General features: G+C 28.1%; 3 protein-coding genes across 9 annotated transcripts in view; 1 reads left to right on the top strand and 2 right to left on the bottom strand.

Moving 5' to 3' along the window:
• The window catches only part of Mob2 (MOB kinase activator 2), a 52742-nt gene extending 38454 nt beyond the window's left edge, over positions 1-14288 (top strand). For 2 of the 5 annotated variants that reach the window (XM_012486748.3, XM_012486747.3), the window contains exons 2-5: positions 11953-12207; positions 12387-12511; positions 12893-13120; positions 13631-14288. In XM_012486748.3, the coding sequence (XP_012342202.1) occupies positions 11953-12207; positions 12387-12511; positions 12893-13120; positions 13631-13704 (682 nt within the window). In that variant the 3' untranslated portion in view covers positions 13705-14288. Of the gene's footprint in view, positions 1-1755; positions 2551-9651; positions 9770-11952; positions 12208-12386; positions 12512-12892; positions 13121-13630 lie in introns of those variants that run through there. The other 3 variants (XM_031916707.2, XM_086911309.1, XM_086911310.1) reach the window with 3 other exon arrangements.
• LOC100870345 (uncharacterized) lies at positions 13834-17502 on the bottom strand. Its single transcript, XM_086911312.1, has 9 exons — positions 17355-17502; positions 16822-17144; positions 16604-16754; positions 16495-16541; positions 16196-16314; positions 15841-15995; positions 14913-15455; positions 14275-14812; positions 13834-14173 (listed from the first exon to the last, which is right to left on the bottom strand). Exons 2-7 carry the CDS (start codon positions 16982-16984, stop codon positions 15029-15031), a joined length of 1062 nt encoding a protein of 353 aa, XP_086767438.1. The 5' UTR covers positions 16985-17144; positions 17355-17502; the 3' UTR covers positions 13834-14173; positions 14275-14812; positions 14913-15028.
• Positions 17281-24949, bottom strand: Hip14 (palmitoyltransferase Hip14). 3 transcript variants are annotated; one of them, XR_015293040.1, is made up of 11 exons: positions 24519-24949; positions 23447-23694; positions 23152-23351; positions 22844-23053; positions 22471-22765; positions 22210-22410; positions 21666-21827; positions 21409-21565; positions 21024-21268; positions 17670-20910; positions 17281-17478 (listed from the first exon to the last, which is right to left on the bottom strand). XR_015293040.1 is itself a non-coding variant. In XM_086911308.1 (10 exons), the coding sequence occupies exons 2-10, from the start codon at positions 23582-23584 to the stop codon at positions 20674-20676; spliced, it is 1845 nt and encodes a 614-aa protein (XP_086767434.1). In that variant the 5' UTR covers positions 23585-23694; positions 24519-24949; the 3' UTR covers positions 17281-20673. The 3 variants fall into 3 exon arrangements, 2 of the variants coding, with proteins under 2 accessions (XP_086767434.1, XP_031772566.2); XM_086911308.1 differs by having other exon boundaries at positions 17281-20910; XM_031916706.2 differs by having other exon boundaries at positions 17281-20910; positions 22471-22750.
• Positions 24950-25227: the final 278 nt, after the last annotated feature.

Here is a 25227-nt window from a genome sequence, read left to right as displayed (position 1 = left end):
CTACGTTCTCATGACTAATTCAATCAACAATCAGGATTGTTGTTTATTGGATTGCAACGACGTTACATCGATTAGAATTTATTCGAACGAGACAAGTCAGAATAAACAATCATTTGATGTAATATTTGACGTGTAATATCAATTATAAACGTTTATAAACTTGCACAATTCTTTTTGTAAAGAAACATTTGAGAAATTGTTTATTAAAATATACCTAACAAAATTACCTCGTCAGCTATAATCATTCATCAAATTATCTTTTACAAAATCTTAGCCAGCACACCAGTATTATCTTCAAATTTAGAGAAGATTCTCTGTCGCGAATCTTCCAAAGATCTCCCAGGTATCCATGAGGAAACGCGTGGACCGATTTGGCGATGGTCCAGTGGCGCATATTCTAAAAATTTCGCCGCATTCCTACCCCAGGAAATAGGGATAGAAAACGTGCAAAGAGTCGTAATCGTGATCGTCCTCGTGGCCCGTTTCGATTTCGGCGAGAAACGAGCACGTTTACGAAAAACCAAACTTTCCCGCTTTTGTCTTTCTTCTTTTTAGCCTCGCGATCATTTGAGAGATCATTGTTGCTGTTCCACGAGAAATGAGAGATATCTTGTGTGAACTTATTCAAGAGATTAGCTTTTCAATCAAATTGAAAATGAGAGTACGAAATTGAGGTGAATAAGATTAGGGGAAAAAATTAATTATAAATTTTTAACGTGTTTTTCTTATTTTAGGTTAGGTTAGGATACGCGTTAGAAATGCGCCTCAAACAAACATCAGGATATGTTTTATATCTCGAAGTGAAAAATAAATCTGTGAATTCTAAAAATATTTATTCTTAAAACACTCGGCTATTTTTAACTGGAAGCATCACTTCTCAAACATTAGAAGTGGCCTTCATTGTCACGTCGATAACGGGGTATACTATTGATTTTTTTCACGCATTAGAATACCCGCTTGATTGATTTTTTTTTTTTTTTATATAATGTCATAAATATTTTTGGTATTTATTTGTAATCTTTAATATCATCCTTTATAAAGTATATATAAATTTAAGTTGCTTTTTATTCATGCTTTTTTACTACATAATTGCACAAAACATGAAAAATGAAAAATTTGAATCTGCATGTTTTATATTCCCTTCAACTGTCTTCGTATACTCGGAAAATTCCACAAATATAAGACAATAATACAGAATGAATCTTCTTCTCTTTGTAGTTCTATCGTGCATTCCTTCTTTATTTTTCATATAACTTTATTTAAACACGTTATAAAATAACGATTTCTCATTTATAAGATTCATCAATGTCTCGACTATGGAATATACATTATATTTATTATTAAATTCATTTTTTATTCGACAATAACATTATCTTCAAAAAACAATCAAATTTCAGTTTCAAATTGACAAAATCATTCCATCTGGTCTTATCAATCTTCTTAAACAGGATACCCGAGAATAAAGTTATTTTCATACGAAATCTCTCGAGTGTAATCTCGATTAAATGCATTACTTGCCAAAGCAAGCACATAAAATTTCAAAAATAGCAAAGCTGATAAAAAATTTCGTAATTCGCGTGTAAAATCGTTCTTGAACGATGATATAAAACAATCTTTCCGATTTCGATTTTGATCGAGGAAGCACGCTCTCTGTCGTTAGGGGTGAGTACTTCGCTTGCTTTTACTCATCGCATTAGTATAGCGTGCTAATAAAATCCTCGGTTGAAGTCGTAAGCGGGGGGATTCTTTATTTAGACGTCGACGAACGATTGTTCTCCCAGAATACCGTGAAAGTGAGAGAGAGAGAGAGAGAGAGAAAGCTGTGATTCAGCTGGAGCTCGCGCGAATCGAGAGCGACTCAAGTTCAATGATAATCGAGACGGACTTGGCACGCGTCACCGCGACCAGATTCTCTCTTCGTTGATCTTGGACCGATAGTGGCGCCACGCTAGCTACAGACATGGCGTCGATCATGTTTCTGCGCGAAACAGATCTGTCAGCGGAACAACGACTCTGCAACGTGTGTATTGCCTCGTGTTCAACGAAGCTTCTTGAAAGAATGTATTAAAGCAAATCGATTATTTAAACAGACAGTGTGAGAGACATTTCGATTGAAAAAGAGACTTAGAATAAATATCGACTCGGGAAGGAATAAAAATTTAATAGATAGAATAAATTATATTTGTGGAGGGGTGAAGTTTGAGGGATTGATCAAAGGTGAGAACACCAGGCGATAATCGGTGTCGCAGCCGGTGTTCGATGAGAACCGAACAAGATTTGGTGCATACCCAGCGTACGTGAAAAGATCCTCGGGCACGAGGACGGGGCGCCGAAGAGATCGTCTTCAACCACGACGATCACGACGACGACGATGCTGCGCTCGCCGGCACGCGTCGTTCTCCAGGATTCTTCCGCCTCGACGTCCTCGACCCTGTCGGCGCCACCGACACCAGTTCACCACGGCGCCGCCAGCAGCTCGACCGTCTCCTCGCGTCTTTCCCTCCTCGACACCTGCCACAGGAAGATCAGGTTCTTCGGCGAGCTTGTCGCGTGAGTCCCTCCGTCTAGTTCCATCTCGTCTCTAGATCTCTATGTATATATATATACATATTATATATATTATATATATATATATATATTATATTTATATTTATATATACAATGTACGCGTACATTGTATATACGTGTACTTGTACGGAAGTGTCTTCAATGAAGAGGGCGCTGGCTTGACGTTGAGTAGGAAGTGTTATTAGCCACCTATTTATGGAAAGTAGGGGGCAGATCGAGTTGAGGTTAGGTCTACTATTTTTCGAACCAACGAATATAAATGTAATTTTAATAACAATATTATTTGTTAGATTAGATAGTTTGATTAAAAATATAACTAATATTTTTATTCTTAGATATGTTATTCCATTCTTTGAATGAAACAGCTGAATTTGTCTATGTAAATTATTCTTTCATCTTGAATTTAACTAATATTATCATAATCAACTAAAGTTTAAAATTCGAAGTAATTCGAAGATGTATAATATCGTGGGAACTGACCTACTTTTCAAAAGTTTCAAAAAGAAGAATAGAAAAAGAACTGAGCAATCTCGGTTATTGACTTTTTTCTTATTGTTAAAATTGCAGATTAGAATAAACATTTCTGTATTATCTAAGAAGTTATTAATTTTTTTGTTATAAATTTTTATTTTCAATATAAAAATAATTCTAATTTGCAATATAAATTTTATTATATTTAAAATATAAAACATATATTTTTTTATACATGTGATTCAAAAAATGTTTCTGAATTAAATATTAGATAAATATTTTTTTTTGCTATATACGCGTTAGTTTGTCTTTATTCTATTTGATTTGAATTATTTAAATGAATAGCAAATTCGATTTTATCATATAATATTAAAGTATATTCTAAAAAAAGTACAAAAAGTACAATCTAATACAAATATTAAAGTTAACAATCTAATATTTCTCAATATAATATTTTTTAATTTAAATGTTTTTTTTAAGTTTTTTAGAATATAAATTGCATTTTTTATTCAAAGACAAGCCAGTGTTCTTCGTTTGAAGACATTCTACTTGTGCATAGTGTAAAATTAAAGTTTTTTACAAAGATTTTTTACAATTGTAAAAAATACAAATTACTATACTTATTTTAAGGATTTTTTATATTTTATATTTTAGAATTTATTAAAATATATTATAATTTATCGTTTGAAAATAAATTTTTTATATATAATAAAATATAAATTTTATAGTTTTTAAAATATTATGTAACATCTTTTAATTTTACACTATGCATTAAATATTATAATAATAGGAAACCGTGATAAAATCGGAAATAAACTTCTCCACCAAATCTAATTGAAATCAAATAATTATTTCTCCGTAAAGATTCATCCATATTTACTTAAAAATGAAACCGTTATTTAATAATTAAATAAAAAAAGTTTACTAATCGTATTACAAAGATAAATTATTTTATTATTCAAAAAATTATTTTCGATAGTATCACGATTTTCCAATCTATTATATTATATTTATCTGTGGCCGGCTGAAAATCGTTTATGTTTTTTGCATGGCATATTTCTCTGATTGCGCATCGACGATCGAGAATTTTTCATTGTTTAACGCTTTGCTGGTCTAGGTTAGGTATATTTCTATTTTTCATATTTCAAATTGCGCGCTAAAATCTAATCTGAACTTTCGAATCTTTTACTGACGCCGAGAGCATCCGTTGCTTATTCGACATAAAAATTAAAACGATATATGTGCAATCGAGAGTTTATCGATAGTTTTGAAAATTGCTGGAAACGAGAAGAGTGAAATGGAGCATATTCGTTCGTGAAATTGAATATTGTTCTTGAATATTGTACATTGCACAATGTTAAAAGTTAGGTGTATTTCTTCGTCGATAGATATGCGCTGTTGTTACAAGGTTAGAATTGCGTATCATGTTTATCAGCAATTTTCTCCTCAATTTTTTTTTTAATTATCTTTTTTGATTACAAAAGTTTGAAATTTTTTTTTTTTTTTTTTTTTTTTTAAGTTTTGAATTAAATTGTTCCTACTTTCTTCAATTTAAAAAATAATTAAATATAAAATAATTATGTATTTTTTTCTTTACTTTTTTTTATATAAATTATTATTGATATATAAGTATTTTATTATTATAAAAATTCACTATGCTTATATTGATTGAGATATTTAAAGATTAATTAATAATTTCTTTTTCTAATTAACCTTACAATGTAATCTTGCAATTCTACATCAATGTTATTCTCTAATAATACTACGTAGAATAAAATTCAAAATGACGATCCAGAGATGATTATCGTACATCGAACTTCATAAAATAACCTGAAACATTATAGAACAAGTATTATACAATGATTACAAAAAAAAAAACTGTTCAACGACCTAGAACATGCAAGTTTTTCATTCTCGCATCAATCCAATGCTTAAAACTACCAAGAACCACGAGAATACGATATGTTGCAAAATATGTTCGAGCAATGACCGGCAGCAATTAAGCAAGAATAGAGGGCGCGGAAGAAACTTATCCGATTACACTATTATGGCGACATCTCGTGGAAGCGATCACGAAAATACAAAAACGCGAAGTCAAACAAGATTTCTCGAACATACGTATTTCAGTTTGCTCAAGATCATCTTAATCAACGGAAATTCAATAGAAATTTTGAAACTTTTTACAGGATTTCATTAGGTAAATAGAGTAAAGATCAAGGTTCTGACAAAGTTAAAAATTTTGAATACTCGAGGCATTTCGTATAATATTATATGAAGGTTAGGTGGAGAAAAATATTAAGGTAGATGTATGAGAAGTCTGTATTTTTCATAAACTAAAATATCGTTATTTTTTTTACCAATTAAATAGTGATTTTTTTTAAATTAGATTTGAAATTTTAAAAAAGTGTTTAATTTTTTAAATATGAAATGTATTGATAAAGAATAAATGTTCCAAGCGAAACAAATGTGAAAATGAATAAGAAGAATCGGAATAAAGAAATAAATATTAATTTTATGTTAGAAAATGAAAAAAATTTGATACAATTTTAAACAATAAAAATAATAAAAATTTCTTTATTAATATAATAAATAACTAACAAGAAATTGGCCTCGAGCAATCGAGATATTTTTTGACTTTGTCGTAGTTTTTTATGGATGTTCTATGATTTTATTTTACGATCTCTGGTTAAAACTGGCAGTAACGAAACTACGAAAAAAGGATAAAAGGTAAAAGATGACGAACAGAATTTGATTGGGAAAGCAAGGTTGGCCAGTTTTTTCCACACAAGCGCAGCTTGTTTTCAGTGGCATGAGCTTTATAACATATATAGAAAAAGATTGATGCTTTGATGAGCATAGATATGGCTGCATTTTGTGCCTCTTTGGTTATATTGCATGCGAATAGAGCATTTTAGCGGTTGATAGGAAATTGATTAAACAGCCTCTTGTTAAATTTTCAATATAAAATAAAACACTTGTACTTTTTCTAACAATATCTCACAATCTTTTATTATATTCCATTATTTATTATTATTTATTATTATTCATTATCGAATAGACTCATTTATTTATATAATCTAAACAATATAAAATCTAATTATAAATAATATTATAATTAATATAATACTTCTATATAATTTTTTACTAGTTCATTTCATTTTTAATTTTCTCGAAAAAATTCTTCTCAAAATTAAAGATTATTATTATTAAAATATCTCTCTCAAATGTGAAGTATCATCAAAATTTCTAAAAAATCATAAATAAAATAAATTCATGCTATCAATCGACTTCGAATTGAGAATATAAAAAAATTAAAAAATCCATTCATCCAAAAAAAAAAAAAAGAAACGACATAAAATAATAGACTTATATATTTATACAATTTGCAATTTGTAACATTAATTAATTTCTTTCCACCTTTTCATACTTAGAGATCGAAGTGTAAGCGCGAAAAAGCGATTCGAGAATAGATAGAAATAAAGAAACTTTAATCAATTAACTTTTGTCTGGGAAGAAGCTTCTTCTCAATTGTTCTCAGGAGTGGAGGAACGAAGAAACGGGAGCAGGAAAATGTTCAACCAACAACTTCGAATGATAGATTAAAAGCAAACGGAAAATTATTCCTAGAGACCGTTTGTTTCGGTACAAATTCAATAATTCGTTAATCTGATTAACGAACCACTCGATTAAAGATGTAATGTTCTCTGCATAATATGATTATTGCTCATGAAGCGTGTTTACACAGTGTAAAATAGGGATGATTAATCATGATATCAATGAACTTTCGAACATCGAATCCTATTTTGTTTTTGTGTTTGTTTGAAATCTATTCAAATTTGAATGAAATTTTTTTCAATCATCTTAATTTTTATTACTTCAATGTAAATAGTATATCAAAATATTAAATTGTTAAGCGTAGAAAAACGGTATAGAAGAGTACTAGTATTTTAATAACACGAAACAAGTAGAAACAAAATGTAACGAATAGCAATGAAATTTTTATTGCACATCCAATTTAAATTACCGGTTTAAATTATGCTTCAAATTCACGGGTTGTTAGAGATTCTCGTATTACTGTGATAAAACCATCATAATAATAAAAATCGTCAGTTCTAATTAAAAATGTAAAAAAATTTTTTTCGTTCAAAGAGTAGATAAATTTGCGTTTATAGCAACTTTAATGAATGTATCATAAACTGTAATTAAATACGCATGTAGAATTTTCCCGAGTTCTTATCAATGATTTATCCTAGCTGTGTTAAAAATCTAGAATCTTTAATTTTAATGAGAATATTTAATTCGTAATTTAATCCAAAAGAGTCTAATCTTAACGAATATTTCGTGCAGAAATTATTTATTTCTCAGTGAAATAATTTGAAAGTATAAGCTATAATCTATAAGTTATATTACATATGGCTGTCATTTTAATGGATCATTAGATCAAGACGAATCGAGTTTCGTCTCTACTTTAGTAAAAGTTAATTAACTCGTTTCGAACTATATACATTCGATAGTTCGATTTTTACTTTATTATTTGGCAAGGTTTCAAGGACTTCGGTTTCATATGCAATATGGTTAATTCATATTTAAATGAATCTTAATTATTACACGTTAAATTTTTCAATCAAATATATATTTCAATGTAATATCTTTAAAAATATAAAAAATATTCACTTCGAAGTGTTCATAACTTTTAAAATATATATTTTTACTATTTTTCCAAATCAAAATTTCGAGTCAATTTTAACACGACTTAGAGTTTCTAGCACAGTTTACCAGTTGTATAACCTAGATTAGACCGCGAGTTTCATTTTTCGGTTTACGAAGCGCCACGTTTCCGGGCTGTCGGATGGAAACTTGCTAATTACGAGACATCCGAGCGGACAGGAGAAGAGGCGATGTACTTGTGGTCGCCTCTTCTCCTGAGTACGCCAAAACATTTCGAAACAAGCTCACTCGGCCCATGCTATTGTCAGGAAACCGTGTGCGACTCTTCGCTTTCCTGCACTCTACTTTGAACTTCTGGCAATCTCGAACGAAACGTTTTTCTACAAATGGCAGCCATAATTGTAAAAAGGAATGGATCGACGCTCGAACAAGAGTATTGTAGATGGCAGAGTGTTCGTTCGTGTTGGACACTAGACGTTGAATTCATTTTTGATTGATCAATTGTAATTATTATTTGAATTGATATTAGTAATTTTCATGATTCGTTTTTATTTGATACGCTCTTTATGCGTAACCAGTAAGAAGAAAATCGATGCGAATGCGGTAGCTTTGTAGAAACATATTGCTAGCAGTATGTATTAGTGATATTGGGCTAATGAGCTTGAATGTGTTCCAAAATTTGCCGCAGGATGGTGTGGAGAAGAAGGGAGAATCGTTAGGGAAAATCGCAGTAGAGAGCGACCTCTAGTCGCAAAGTGCATTTAGGCCAACATATTAACCTTCAATTCCACGATGAAATTATATTATTTTCGAATTATACATATGCATGTATATAATTTCTACGTATAATTTGTCTTCCGCAATATATTGTTGAACGAATATATCGATTTATGTTGAGTATTTTTGATAATTTTTTTTTTTAAATAATTTAATGTATTATGATCTTAACAGACTGAAAATGTGAAAAATATTAAATAACAATAAAAACAATAGAAAATATCTGTATATTTATCTGAATATTATAACAAATATTTATTAAGATTTATAAAGATCTTATTGATTAATGAAATTGATAAAAATTAAAAGATGAAACATATATATATATATATATCGTGTTAAATAAGTTTGATTTTCAAGTGAGTCGAAAAAAAAGTAATTTATTTCGAATTGAGAAATCAAAAGATATTATACACACAGCTTACGTTTTAGCTTTCTTAACAATAAATATTTAAAATATAATTACGTGTTTGCTTTTTATATTAACTTATTTTTTAATTTGTTTTAATAATAAAAATTATTTATGATTTTGCTTTAAATATATATATATATTATGCTTATTATATCATTTCTCTATTTTTTCCATTCATTTATTTGTTTATTGCATTTTTTATGCTCAATTATTCTCGTGTATCTATATAAGCTGTATAGAAATATTCGTTAACGTCGATTATTTTATTGCTCGCATAAATCAGTCGCTTGATAAGTTATCAATAGATCATTTGAAATAACCAACGGTGTTCATGTTCTAATTCTATAATTATAGTCGTCATTCACACGAAAATCAATGGAATGTAATTTCAAACAAATCACGTGCCCACGCACCCAATAATCAGACATGATGTGTTAAATAATAATCTGAAGTATGACGCAAACTCGTTTATTGGTTTTTTGAAATTACTTAGCTGTTTTCAATGATTTGTTAATTTTGCATAAAAATATTTTAATTTTATTAGAAATTTTTTATTTTTTTCTTTTCACGTTAAAAAATAAACGAGTTAATTAACATACGTGGAATCAAATGTACAGATTCGAGTAATTTTTCTATTGATTTCGCTAGATAGAGTTTTAAGATTTTTTACTTTGTCTTGTCGGTGATTAGTCTTTTCAATAGAAAAGTTTCGCGTACTTCTCGACAAACAAACAGAACGTGACTTTCGTTATAATGAGAATCCTAGAGGTCGTGGCAGGCCTCGTTATTAAGACAGGTCAGATTAATAACTTATAACTCTGAGTCAAGATCAATGGTGAGCAAAGATGTTTGTGCATTAATAACTGCAATCGGGTACGATTTCTTGAAATTAAATTTATATTTTATGCGGATGCAACATTTCATTTGTATTCGCATAATCTGTATTTAACCTCAAAATGGTCTGGCGCTATTTAATTCATTTGTGTGGCATGATAGTGGTATTGGACAAAATTGCAAGGAACGGACGAACAGGTTGTGTATAGGTTATGTATATTTCTGCGTAGGACTTTTGTTTGCTTTGAAATTATTCAAGAAATAAATAATTGAAGATTGTAGAACATTTGCATTATTTTTAGTGTTCTATACAGATATACATGTAAGTTAAAAACGACTTTTGTATTTCTATAGAATTACGTAAAATGCATAATTAATGATTGCATTGTGAAAATAAATTTTGTATTATTTCGCTCATAGAATCGTCAACCATTAGTGAAATTGACATATTGCTTGCATTTACGAGTAAAATTAAATTAATTTTTGATCGCACAGTCACAAAGTTAAATTTCAACAATTCATGATTATTATTTGAATGTAGTACGTTCTCATGTCCTTTTTAATTAATATCACTCGTAACTATTAGTAAAATTAAATTTTATATCAATATCAAATTTAATTTTATTTACAAATACATTATATATTGCATATTTGTTTTATATTTCATTTAAAAAATACGAAATTTTTAGTTTTTTTTTATAAATAAGAATTAAAATCTAAAATATTAATATTAATGTATCTTATATATATATATATACTTTCAAAATTAGAGATCCACAAATTTCATTATATAAATTATCGTTATTTCTCGAATAATAATATACATAGTCACTGTCGATTACGAATTATTGTATTACATGTGATATGAAGTGTACAATACTATTCAAATGACTTGATTACTATTTAATAGTAATTAATAACCGATTTTTATTGCATAAAAATAATTTGCAACAAAGAATTATCGGTAGTTGATAAATTCGGCACAAAGAGCGCGATATTCTACCTTAACATATGCGTATCGTAAAAATTTTTCAAAGTTTCTCACATACTTCGTCTCGATCGTTCGAAAACGATTCTTGAAACTATACTTCTCTTCCCTCTCGAGTATTTTTTGCGCTCTAGATCCGTTCAGTTTCTCGATCGCTGCTTCGATAACGCGAACTCGAAACACAATTTAAGGCACTATTTGTAACGAGACATCGAATTCACGATTGCATCCCTCTTTTTATTTTCTATTTCTGGCATTGAAAGGCTTACGAAATGTTCCACCGTTTTCTTTTTAATCGGTCAGACTTCAGTGTTTTTGCACTGGAATAATTTTTATCATCGAGCACCGGTATGCTTTACACAATTTTTATTGTTCATAGATTTTCTGTAAAATTAATAATATTATGAGGATTTACAACAGAAGATTTTATTAGTTTAGATCGAATTTTGGTTTTTGGATTCGATAAATTGGATTGAGTTTATTTTCTGTTCTTTTTTTTTTTTTTTTTTTCTTTATTTGAGTTAATCTTATATAACATGAATGTATTTTCAAATCTTGAATTATTATTCTCTATAAATTACAGAATAATCATAACAAAGTTTTAATTTCATTCTTTTAGTTTCATTAAAAAAATAAATTTTATTCGCCTTATAGATAATTTTTAAAAATGAGATATATACACACATACGCACATTAATATTGCAATTATACATGTTATCAATCATACATGCGATAGTATTACATCCGTTATGGAAACGAAAATTTTAAATAAACTTTTATATCTAAGGACATCATTCATATATTGTATTTCAACTTGCATTCACACATTCTCGTAATAACATATTGTTGATGGAACACATCCAATTCATCTTTTCGAATTACAGATCGTAAATTATATTTTCTCATTTAAATGTAACATAATCTGTTTTTAAACTAACTGATTATAAAAATTTATAATTTACATTATAAAAGATAGAAAACTAAAATAAACAAATTGATATTGTTTTATTTCAAATATAATTTTAAATATCCACTTAACATAACCACTCATACCACCTTAAAAAAAAAAATTAATTAAAATTAAAAAAGTTAATACTTCCCTAGATCAATTCCCCAACACATGAATCCCCTATGCTGAGCAATAATGCTTTATTGCTTGGGCAAATGTGGTAGCGGGTTAACGTGGTGTAAGAGGTAAAACGAGATTAAATGAGCGATTTTACGCTGTTCGTAGAAAAGCCCGACGAAAGGAGAAGGATGCGGGAACAACAGAGGATCCGAAATTGTATCTCGAGGAGGCGGCTCTTGAAAGGCAACTGCCAGAGTTGGACTTGAGGATGTTGGTCGATTTGCCACCTGGTTTGGATTACAACGAATGGCTGGCCTCTCATACTCTTGCACTATTCGATCACATCAATCTCGTTTACGGAACGATATCCGAGTTCTGTACAATGACGGGTTGTCCTGACATGACCGGTCCTGGCTTAAGGTGTGTATTGCATTCTTCCTTTTTTTTTTTTTTTTTTTTTAGAATTCATCATATATCTATATATTTATATCTGTATAAGGTAAAATAGATATGAATTTATTGATCATTTGTAAGACATTCGTTTATTTTTCACGTAAAGAGAAGTAGTATCAATTGTAACATGCTTTTTTATATTTCAGAACTTATCTGTGGTTTGATGAGAAGGGAAAGAAAACGAGAGTGGCAGCGCCACAATATATAGATTATGTTATGACTTTTACACAACGCACCGTTAGTGATGAAACTATATTTCCTACGAAATATGGTAAGTTGTTCGTTTTATCTTTATCTCAAAATGACAACTACTATTATTAACTAATGAATAATTATGATATTTTTATATTTCAAGAATAATTATTTTACGAATAAAGGGATATAGAGAATCATATGAGGCATGTTGCTTTTATTAATTTCTAATGTTTTTATATCGAAATAACAATCAAAATTTATCTTAAAAATAAGTAAAAGTTAAGTAAATAAAAGAGAGTTTGGTATAAAACTATATTTATTAATTACATTGTATTTATTGTTATAAATCTGGTTAAACTAAATAGTTATACTTAATGGTATCAATGTTTTCTAACTCTGTTATATATATACATGAAATCATAATCGTATTAATTCGTCGGTTTCCTGGATGTTTCAGCAAATGAATTTCCTAGCTCGTTCGAATCGATAGTGCGTAAGATCCTGCGGCTACTGTACCATGTGGTGGCACACATTTACCACTGCCACTTCAGAGAGGTAGCACTCTTGGGGTTGCATGCTCACCTTAATTGTGTATTTGCCCACCTCACGCTCCTTAATCAACGCTTCAACCTTATCGATCCCAAGGAAACGGAGATCTTAGGAGATTTAGAGGCTGCCCTCTTGGGTAAGCTTATCTACTAAAAATCGATATTATTATGTAATATTCAAGAATATTGTATGTGTATAATGGTATTATAATGAGATTACCATTGTTTGGAAAGAAACATTATTATTGAAAATGATACGATCTATTAAAATTGCACGATATTACGTAGAGCTAAGTTTCTCGATGAGGCAAACTAGTAACAGATGATCGCGTAGGTTGACACATGCGTAATGTTGTAACCAAGGACGACAGTTCTTCGTTTTAATGGTAAAAGAACATTCGAAAATTGAATTCTATTAATAGTATTCTTTTTATTGAATATGTTTTTGATCTTTTCCGATGAGAGAGATGAAACTGTATAAAATAATATTGCAATAAGATATAAATGAAAAATATATTTAAATACTATGCTACTTTACTTAAATGCTTATTCATAAAAAAATTCATGTGTAGTTCAATTATATTAAATTTTATAATTTTATTACTATCTTTTTGAATTACTGTTTAAAAATAATTCCATAATTGCAGGTGACTCAACATCTTCATCAGCGCCTTCTTCACAAACCTTAGCCATTCAGGAGACTCCGACCACAGCCACCTAGATCGCGATGCACAGCAAGCAAAAGGTTGCAGTTCCTGAGACTAGGTGACGATAGGCGTTTTGTTTTTTCCTTTTTTCCTCTTTACCCTTTCCTTTCTCTTTTTTTCTTTCTCTTTCTTTTCGTTCTCTCTCTCTTTCTCTCTCTCTCTCTCTCTTTCTTTTTCTCTCTATTTTTCTTCTCCTTTTTTTCTTTCTCTTTTCTGTTTTGTTTTTTTAAATAGAATATGCGAACGACAAGAGTTTAAGCATTAACGACTACATACGCAGGTGGAGCGAAAGCGCAATTCTGTAAAAACTAGTAGTACCTGTACATAGCGAAGTGTGAACAACTACATGATGTAATTAGGTTCCTCCGTTTGTTGTTTGTGAGATTGTACATAATTTATTAAACAGTAAGATATACGAAAGAGACGAAGGATGATTATTGATCATTATTGACGAAGTTAGTTGCTATAAGAGGATAATTTGTTCTGTAAAAACAAAAAGAAAAAAGAAAAAAAAAAACAAAAAATAACAAAATGAATGAAACTGATAATAATATTGTAAAGTTTAAATAATACCAAATATATACCTGGTGTTAAGGCATGTGTTATATTCGTTAAAACTTGAACAGCTATTACCGAGCTATTTTCAAATTTTCTTCAGTTCACATCATTCTATCCTTGGGACAATGCCTTTTCAAATTGATGATCGAGATAATTTATCATCATCTACAGAAGAACAACGGATAAAAGTTTGTGATTTAGTAAAAGAAAGATACTTTTCATACGCACACTTTACATTAAGTTCTTTTTATAAGTATATCGTATAGAAGAGTTTAGTTACTTCTTAACCCTTTGAGACCTAGTATTTTGAAGTCGTATATATTCAGTGAAATAAATATGTTATAAAAACAATGGCCTCGTGGATTATTCTAAATATAACTGGATATCTAGTAAAGGGCCTGTACTTAGTTAACATACTTAGATCTTAAAGGGTTAAAACTGATTCACTCTATTTCAATCATAATTCAGTTTTTACTTCAGTTTTTTTCATAATTCAAAATCAAGACAAAATTCAATCACGTAGATGTAATAAATTCTTGTTCTTTCTTTCACCTTCTATTGAACCTTGAACAATAAAACAGATATATAGTACAACAAGATAGGAGTGTGAGGTTGAAATAACTTGGAAACGGTTATTTTGAAGTAACTTAAGTCGAACACTTACATGGTGCTATTTTTTTACGAATCGCAAAATATTATGAGTTTTTGTACCTTGTCCCCTTAAAACAAACTATATTTCATATTCGTCATTCAGAATTGCTCTCTTCTTCCATTCAATCATCAAGTGCAAGCAACCGAGGGAGCGGTACCCTGTTTCACTTCGACGATCCGAATTGCCGCACACACGTGAGCGATTTCTCGTAGGAACAATCCTATCGCTTCTGCGATAGGTTCACAAAGATCCTTGAAAGATGTTGCGATATTGTATAACAATATCAATATAGGCTGTATGAGGGCATTGAACACAATTGACAATAGGGGTTTTATAAAATAGTCCGCAAACAATTGCAAAATGCCCACTGTCAGTGGTCTGATTATACTGTAAAGTATAAATCGAATTAATTGTAAAATAAATGCTGTGATGAAAGCAGTGCCGATATGAATAGTCCCAAATATTTCGGCCCAAAAACGAATCGCTGCTTGATCGGTTTTTTCGGCACATTTCTCGGTTAGTAATACGGGCGGTGAATCCGTTGTTCGATAATATCTGTAAAAATTGTAAAACGTGTTACGTTAACGAACACAATTGTAAAATAACTAACATATTTTCCGAGTTGCATAAATTTTTTTTAGAACGCATACAAATAAAAAAAAAATTGTTGTTTTTTGTGATTCTTTTTTTTTTTTTTTTTTTAAGTATTTTTTAACAATAATGTCTTGATTATAGAATATAAGAAATTAAAACTTTTAAAACTTTAAGTTTAATTATGATCATTTGAAAATCAATTAAAAGTTTGTATTTTTTTTTTTTTTTTTTTTGTTGTTGTTGTTACACGACAAGAAGCTGAATGAATTATGTAAGAGCAAATGCCTGCATAATAAAAGTGATAAGTGATAAAAAGATAACTATTGAAATATTTAGTTATACCTACGCAGAGTTCCCATGGTCGAAGTAATAGATGTCAATTTTCTCTGTTACTACTTCTTTTTTCTTTTTCTCTTCATGAGTTTTTACTTTCTCCAGTTCAGGAGGGGTAATTTTTTTTTTATGTGGTATCCCTTCCATTATTTCACAGCACATAATGGGCTAAACGAAGTGCATTGTTAACTATACATCAAGTATAATAATTGTTATTTGTATACATCTTTTATATTCAATGTTCGTACTTAATGATACAAGGAAAAATAAAACAATATTATTTTGTTAACGTGTATATAATATATATATATATATATATATATATATATATATATATATATATATATATATTATATATTGCAGTCTACCTCCTTATAATGAGGACATTTTTTTGGTGTTAATTTCACTTCGTACGTTTTATTTTTTCTTTTTAAATCTCTTTTTGGCCACTTCCACTTAAAAGGGCACCAAAATGGTCTTCGTACATCTGAAATATTTTTAAATGAAATTATAATAAGTTAAAAAAATTATAAAAAGAAAATCGGTAATCTATCGAACGCAAATTAAAGAATTTATAAAAATTTTTAAATATGAAACAAAAACCAAGGAAAAAAAAGAATAATAATAATAATAATAATTTAGTGATAATGTAAATAATTTAAAATACTGAAGTTTTTACCATCCTTGCACTTCACAGGTAAAGTATAAGCTCTGCTAGAAAATAAAAAAAATAGTCAATTAATAATTGTTACATAGAATGGAAGTATTTGTATTACATCTTACGAGCGTGACATTGACATAGCGTCTGCTCTATCGAATTTTTATCTTTCGGTAGATCTTTATTGTATGATTCCTCTACAGGATCGATTTCTTCCGAAGATATTCCATGTATAATTGAATGTATCTCTCGACATTTACAGTCTTTAACTTAATAAATATAATATTTATATCCAAATTGTATATGTTTAAATTATCATATACCTGATTTACCCACAATTAAATTGTTGAAAATCGTTACACGAATCTTTTTGAAAGGCAGACTCGTGTGAAGATTGTTTGACATTGGTACTAGTTTTGCAACTAGAATCTGTCTGCAAAGATGTTATATTTGAAGATTCTGTTTCGTCATTGTGTGAACAATCGTTTCCGGAAACCATGATAAACGCATATCTTGAACAGAAATTGAACAAAAATTGAAATTAAGATAACACGAATTAAAACAAAATTAAACTGTCAAATGACAGCAACTAAACAATTACATTCATATGTTTATAATACCGTAATTATATACCTTTCACTGTTAGCAGCGTTCAATATCTAAAATAATTTGATCCTGAAAATTGAATCCTTTAAAAAATGAAATATATATATATATATATATATATATATATATATATATATAAAGATTTTATTAATTAAATAAAATTAAAATATAAATAACAAAACAATAATAATTAGTAAATCAATTTTTTGTCTTTATTTGCTTACAATATATAGTGATTTTGATTAAATTTTTTAATTAGTTACCAAAAATTTTTCCACCTCCAATGCTTTAACCGTTTTTAATTTTATTTGTTCCTTGAGATGTCGTTCGAAGTAAATGACCGTTATTTACATTGACTGAATTAGAAATAGAATTGTATAATTAAGCCTGTATAATATAATCCGATGTAATAATTTAAAACTCGTCTATGCAATATAATAACACTAGCGAAGAGTTTTATAATTTTTTTTTTAAACTCACAACAAGTCACAAAGAGACTTTTACATTTATATTTACTCGTTTTTCACAAAAAAATATTATCTAGAATCAAATCTTCGTACATGTCTGTTTCTCCATACCTTTCGTTCGTTATTTTAACTTTTTTTCGAAGCAAACAATTTATAATTTAAAACCTAAACATTTAAGAATATTGATTAATTATAAAATTTTTTTGTTTCACTTTTATATATTTATCTCTATTTCTTATTTGTATGTTTTTCAAAATGTTATAATACAGTTTCAATATTTTTATTCGTTGACAACGTGCCACCAGCTACACAATTCTCTTGCTTTTGACTTATTCGTTTAAAAAATGAAAGAAACTATTTATTATTACGTAAATCGATTATGCCTCGTCGTTCATACGAGGTAAACGTATAATCTAAATTACTACTAAATTGTCGTAATATCAATCGGACTAGAATGGAAATATGCGTAAATACTAAATGTGTATTCCACCACATTTCGATAAGTAATAGTTAATAGTTTGTTACGAAGTAATTACATTTAACTTACATTTGTATTTATAATATTTATACACATGTTTCTTGTCATAATAATAATTCTGATACAGAGTATTCATTCCGTCAATATCGTCGTCGCTCAATCGAATATATAATTAAACCTATTATATGTATGTTTCAACGTTTTGTACAAACACTTCATAACGTTCTGTACAAGCAGTCAAAATTGGAAACTTGTTTTTTTAACAAACGATATTTGGACATATATGTTAAATATCAATTTTGTTTCGTATATGCGTGTATCAAAGGCATCGGAATGAAGTGTAAATTATTAGAAATAAAAATAAGTTGATATTATATACACGTGATGAAATTAAATGATCTGTACATACAATATGTTGCGCAAATTAAAACAATCTGAGAACAATAAAATTATACAAATTGTATTAATAATCTTCTATCATTATCGTAATGATATTATTTAATTCGAACGAAACTATAATAATAAAACTATCCCTAAGTGACATTCGTCTATGTCCAATTTGAAATTTATTGAAAATTATTTAACAAGTAAAATAAAATTTAAATTATTTTTGATCAGAATTCTCAGAATGTTTTTTTCTTTTTTTTTTTTTTTAAATTTATATAAGATAATACAATATAATTAAACATTTAGGCACCTATTGAAAATGCAATGTTAAAAACATATGCACTTTTTTCAATTCGAGTACTTATACTTAAAATAGTTGATTGAATGGGATCATTGATAAAAAATTGTATAATAAGGAATTTTTTTTCTATTTTTAATTAAATTTTAATAAAAGCAAATTTTTCAATCTTCTTAATTAGGAATATTTATTTTCCTTGTTTGAATTATACGCGCAACGCAACTTTCAATCTATTTTTAATCTAATTTCAATCCAACATAATCGATTTTTAAATCAAATAGTACAATGCAATTATTTCGTGCGTGTCAATAATGCTAAAAACTCGAATTATAAGTAAGCATACATTTTTAATTACATACTAACGTTAAAAACGAAAAAGAAACGCGCAATTATACACTCAAAATTACTTTTGGAATTTTTGGAATGTAAAAATTATGTCCAACAATTATTTTCTATGAGTGATCGTACAATTGTAATTATAAATATATGTCATAAAAAAATGTATCTGTCAAGCTTCTCTCTTTTCTCTCCTTTTTTTTTATGTTTGATATTTCTACATACAATTAATAAGATAAATTTTTGAAATTTTTATGATAAAGTATGACATCCATTCAAACAGACATAGTAAACAATTTTATATATGCTATGCTATATTGCTATCGTTCTTTACATAATGTAATAATAGATTAGATACAACAGGAAACTTTAATCAAATCTTATGAGAGCATAAATAAGTACGTGTGTAAATACGTACGTGTAAATATGTATAATATATATGTAGTACAATTGGATATCTTTTGAACAATATAAGCATGGCACTTAAATCAGGTAAACTTATTTGTAAGTACGAAAAATTGCTAACAGTAATATATAATATAACTTTACTTTATAATCATATTATATAATATAATTTGATTGTTTTTTTTTTTTTTTTTGAAAAATTGTTTCATAAATTTTTAAACATAAAAATATGCCGTATTTTTATTAAGCAACATTGTTTCCAATTCTTCCGATAATTTTATTAATTTATATTAATTTATTAAATTGATATTGTTTTTTTTTTTTTTTTACATATTCCAAATTTTGCATGTATGTTTAATACGAAAATTTTATAATATTAACAGAAACTGTAATGATGTTGCTGTTTATGATTTTTTCACGATTTTTCATAAGGCTTAAAAATTACAAAGTACAAATAATTAATAATAAATAATGTCGATAAAAATACATTATACAATGATTTCATAGGACTGACTGTCATGGTTGTTTTTGTTAATATGTATCGTCTTTTTCAATACAATTAAAATTGTACTTGTATATGTAAATTAATTATAAATTGAACGATACTTATGTTAGAATGTAAAATATTTAATTTAAAAAAATCGAATATTAACATATTCATGTTTAATGATTACATGATCATGTATAGAAATATCTACACATGAAAAATATAAATATTTACAATGCAATATAAAGTAAACTACTTCTTAATCAATTATATATTAACATTTCGTTTATATCGAGTAAATTGTAGTAATATATAGAGAAAAAAAGAATCTTGGCTCATAATTTGTTGTAAAAATAGAGTCAAAGTACTTGTGCAATGTGTTTTTCTGTTTCATATTCACAAACTAGAATACACAAATATAGGATATGCATACTTACGTCATAGAACAGTCTTTCATAGTAGATGAATGTTAAAATTTGTATTTCATTCAGTATAAGAAATTACTTATAATATGCAATTTAAATCCATATATATATATATATATATATATATATATATATATATATATGCAAAATCACTATTTTTTTAAAAGTCACTTCCAATTATGTAGTAACTCTTTGGTAATCCAAAAGTATGCTTCAAGCATAAGTGATATGACACATTATATTAGCTTCTGATGGCAAAATTCTTTTATCTTCTATGACAGTGATCCTTAAGAAAAATTCTAAATATATTGGAAGTTATCTTTTGTAGCAAGTAGAGGTAATTTTTCAATACTCTGTTTGTGATCAAAACTATGCAACCAGTCTGAACTGGGTTTTGCTTTTACACCGCAAAAGCTTAAATTGCAAAAATCAGCTGCATTCTGAAGAGCACCACGATGAAAAGGATTCCCTTGTTTAAAATGCGCGTAGCGTCCAGCATTCATACGCTCGTTTGTTGTCATTCCAAGTACCATGATCTAATAAATAAATAATATAAAAATATATATTATTTTATGGAAAAGAGATAATAATCAGATAAATTTGTAATGTAGTTGATCATGTAGAAATAAAATAGAAAAAGTGAACAAACCTGATAACACTGACACGCAAGCAGCGTGCCAACCCAAAAGAAATGGAGACATGTATTTGCTGCAACCCACATTACCCAAGCATCACAGGTAGCTGCAGCAACTAAATAATTATCAGCACTATGCCCATTTGTTAAATTTGTCCAACATTCAAATTGCCAATACTGTACACTAGCGGATAAAACAACAATACAAAGACCTAATAATGATGCTAAAAATCCCAGAAAATACTTGTGGTTATGCGCACCTAAGTTTAAAAAAAAAAAAAAATTAAAAATTATAAGAAAACAACTGTATTATTTAAAGATTAAATTATCTAAAATTAATGCAATCTCAAATTATACTGGTTATACATGTTATGGAGTTAAATTATTTTATACAACTTACCAATACAGTTATTGATCCAAGGACAGTGATGATCAAAACGTGCTACGCATCGATCACATGTAGAACAATGTTTAGACCTCATAGGTCTTCTAACCAAGCAACTGCTGCAAAATGATTGTGGTTCAAAACCACCAGATTCTGCTAACTCTATAATCGTCTGAAAATAACAAAATTTCAGAAAAAAATAAAATAATAAAATAATAATAAATTAATTTAATAATTTAAATAATATTCTTATAATATACAAAGATTATTACATTTAATTTATCTTCATGTGTAGCTGTAATTACACCTGGATCGCCTCTCCAGGATTGTAAGAAACATATCCAAAGTGGAACAGATCCACTAACTAATAGTAACCATAAATACCAAGCAGCATGTATACCTAGCCAAAATATCCATGTCACGTATATCCACATCTATAACAGATGTGCAATAATAAAAAATATTGATTAGAATAAATAATCTGCTATGCAAATTATATGTTAAATAAAAATTATATTTTTAAATAAAAATAATAATCATTAATTAGAAAAAAAAAATTAAAATTATTTACACGTTGTAATAAGAATTAATCTAAGAGTTTCTATTATATTTCTTTATATATATGTTATCTAAAATGTCATGATAAGACATTAATTGTCTATATCGCTTGTGTAAAAGATGTTATCTGATATAATTCAATCAGTTTTCAATACTTAAGATTTATAATATTATTTAATATTACGATTTTATGTAAGTGAACTATCTTAATAATAATAATAATAACAGTTAATATTATATATTATTTTAAATATTCACCTTTGTAGCCAAATAAATTGACATTGGTATAATATGAAATAATCGTTCGTCGAAGATAAAATGATTAGCTAAATATAGTGCTATATGAAGAGTGACAAAGGCACCTAATTTTACTAGATAATGCAATCCACTTTGAAAAATCATTCCAATTACATAGAAAACTATAAATGGCGTACTGACCATACAATACCAGCGCATTCTCTGAAAAATGAATTAAGATTTTAAAAAATGAAATTAAATAAAAATAATTAAAGTAAATACCTTATCTCTACACCATGTTCTTGTTCTGCCCTGTTTTTCTCTGATTTCTTGACTGAGTTTATGTCCTAACCAGGCAGCACCAATATGACGACCTAACAATGTCATTGGTGTTTCATCTCTTATATTTGGTACATCCAAAGATGCTCCATGATGAACTAATGTTGATATTGCTGTACTATTTTCAGCTATAATAGCCCAATGCAAAGCAGTGTTACCATGTAAATTATCTGCGAGTGAATGAGATGCTCCTAAAGTCAGTAACAAACGTGTTGGATCTAAACTGTAAAACAAAAAACTTCAAAGTAACCTATATAATATAATTATAAATAAAATTTTTTACAAATAAGTATTTTAATTATTCTTTTACATTTACCTATTAACTTTATAGGCACTCCACATAAGGGGTGTCATTGCACTTCTGTCTGGCATATTTGGATTTACTCCTTTTGCAACTAGATAAGCAACAATAGAAGTATGACCAAATTGTGCAGCTAAATGAATACATGAGAATCCTTCTGAATCTCTAAGAGTTGGATCTGCTCCTGCTCTCATTAATATCACAACTGTAGATAAATGGCCCTGTCTAGAAACAATAAGTTTTAATTATTTTATTTGTTAAAATGTGCATTACATTTTACTATAAACTAGAAATTTAAATTACATATTTAATTTAGAATTAACCTTGTAGCCCAATGTAATGGTGTGGAAGCTAGCTCACCACCAATTGCATCAACGATAGCTCCCTTTGCAATTAAATATTTTACAATGTCTTTTCGATTGTTTATTGCTGCCCAATGTAATAATGTTACAGTTTCTGAATCTGGTTGATTTACATCAGCACCAGCTTCTACTAATTCAGTCACACGATCCAAAGCTCCATACTAAAAGAAATAAATTACCCAGACAACAATATTTTTAAATAATTAAATATTATAATATTTGGAATTAATTGATAATTATAGGTTGAAATAATTACCTGAGTTGCCCTAACAATGTCAAATGAACTACAATCCTGTGCTGGAGGTCTAACAGGTTCCTGATGATGACTACTTGGATCATCAGGCTCTCCACTGCCTTCGCTTTGACAGGCAGTTTGCATTTTTAATGCATACATGTTGAATTCGTTAATATCAACTTCAAAATCACGTCATAGATACAATAAAGTTTGTGTATCCAAAAATAATTTTAAAAAATTTTAAAATTTCTTTATATAATAAAATGTAACTGAAACACAGTAACATATTAATCTATTAAAATTTTTCTGAATTTTATTAATAATTCTTATTAATAATTTTTAATAATTTTATTCTAATAAATTATTCTAATAAAAGTTTTATGTAATTAAAATAATATTGATATTATATAAAACTTTAAATATTTCTAATTACCATATTAATTAATAATACTTATTTAATAATATTATTTTATTAATTTAATAATATTTATTATTAAAAACAATTTTGCATTACAATTACATTACAATTTTACATTAGCAGCAATAAATTACTTTATATTAATATAATATCATTAATATTTTTATAAATTAAAATTTTTAAAATCACATTTCAACTTGTAAAATTAAATCAAAAGCTATCCAACGAGAAGTTGCTAAGATTATTTCGTAACGAATGTCTATCATCCGGTAATTAATATCATTCAATTTAACAATAATCAATCTATCGTTTGTATTCACCAAGTATACCGCGTTGTAAATATATGTACTATAGAGTACATCGAGCACACTGACAATCGATTTAGTATTCAAGTCAGGAACTAATAAACGTTGCAATATATAATTTTCTCTCATTCTTGAAAAATTTTTGCAGCACACTATACTATGATAATCTTATTTCTTTCTTTTCATATACATATATACATATTTACAGAACATAATTACTTTGAACGTTTCAAAAAAAAGATTGATATAACCGCTAAATATCAAGATATAAAACAATTTCGCGATAAGATTATATTATTCTACAATTCGTAAAATTATCTTCTAATCATAAATATATCAGTAAAAATTATTCAATGATATCATATCTTACCTCTCAAACAATGACAACGCTGATAATAGATTTGCATAGTATGCGGCATGCTACCCTTCAATACGTAGTAAGGGGTTAGATTTAAAGGACAAACAGTGAATGGGGGTGGGGCGCCGGTACATTGCATAGAATCCAGACAAGGGTTGACCTTTCTTTCGACTATAGAAAGAACACTCCGTTGCAACTTGTTTTTTCTACGATCCAAGTCAACACTATTCTTATTCTTTTTTATTTGTTACACAATTTCATCGCTATTAATATTTTCCTTTTGATGAAATTCTTAAATAAATACACATCGCGTACTCCGTCAATAGTTATTTTGTTCGCATCACATGTACATTATGCTTTCTCAAGTTTCGCGAAGAACTTCTTATTGACCAAACGGCTTCGTAAGCCGTCCGATCGGTATCCGATACTCATCGAACGAATGCAAAGTTATCAACGAGTCATCTGGCGGAGAAAATAAATATGGTTAGGAATTTCGAAGATCGAACGCCCTCTCGATTTTTTGAATAAAAAAGAAAAAGAAAAGAAAACTTTTTAATATTTTAATGTTTTAAATGAATTTTCAAAGTTTTCAGGATTTATTTATATATTTATATATTTATTTAATAAAAAGGATAATAATATATTTATACAAAGAGAAAATTTTTCAATAAAATGCTAAAAAGATTATTTGATTTGAATGTTATTGATGTCATCAAATTCA

This window comes from Apis florea, unplaced genomic scaffold (assembly GCF_048593485.1).
Source record: "Apis florea isolate Af1SG1 unplaced genomic scaffold, ASM4859348v1 contig_3203_pilon, whole genome shotgun sequence".
In the NCBI taxonomy this organism is placed as follows: domain Eukaryota; kingdom Metazoa; phylum Arthropoda; class Insecta; order Hymenoptera; family Apidae; genus Apis; species Apis florea.
This window is presented reverse-complemented; position numbering and strand designations above follow the sequence as displayed.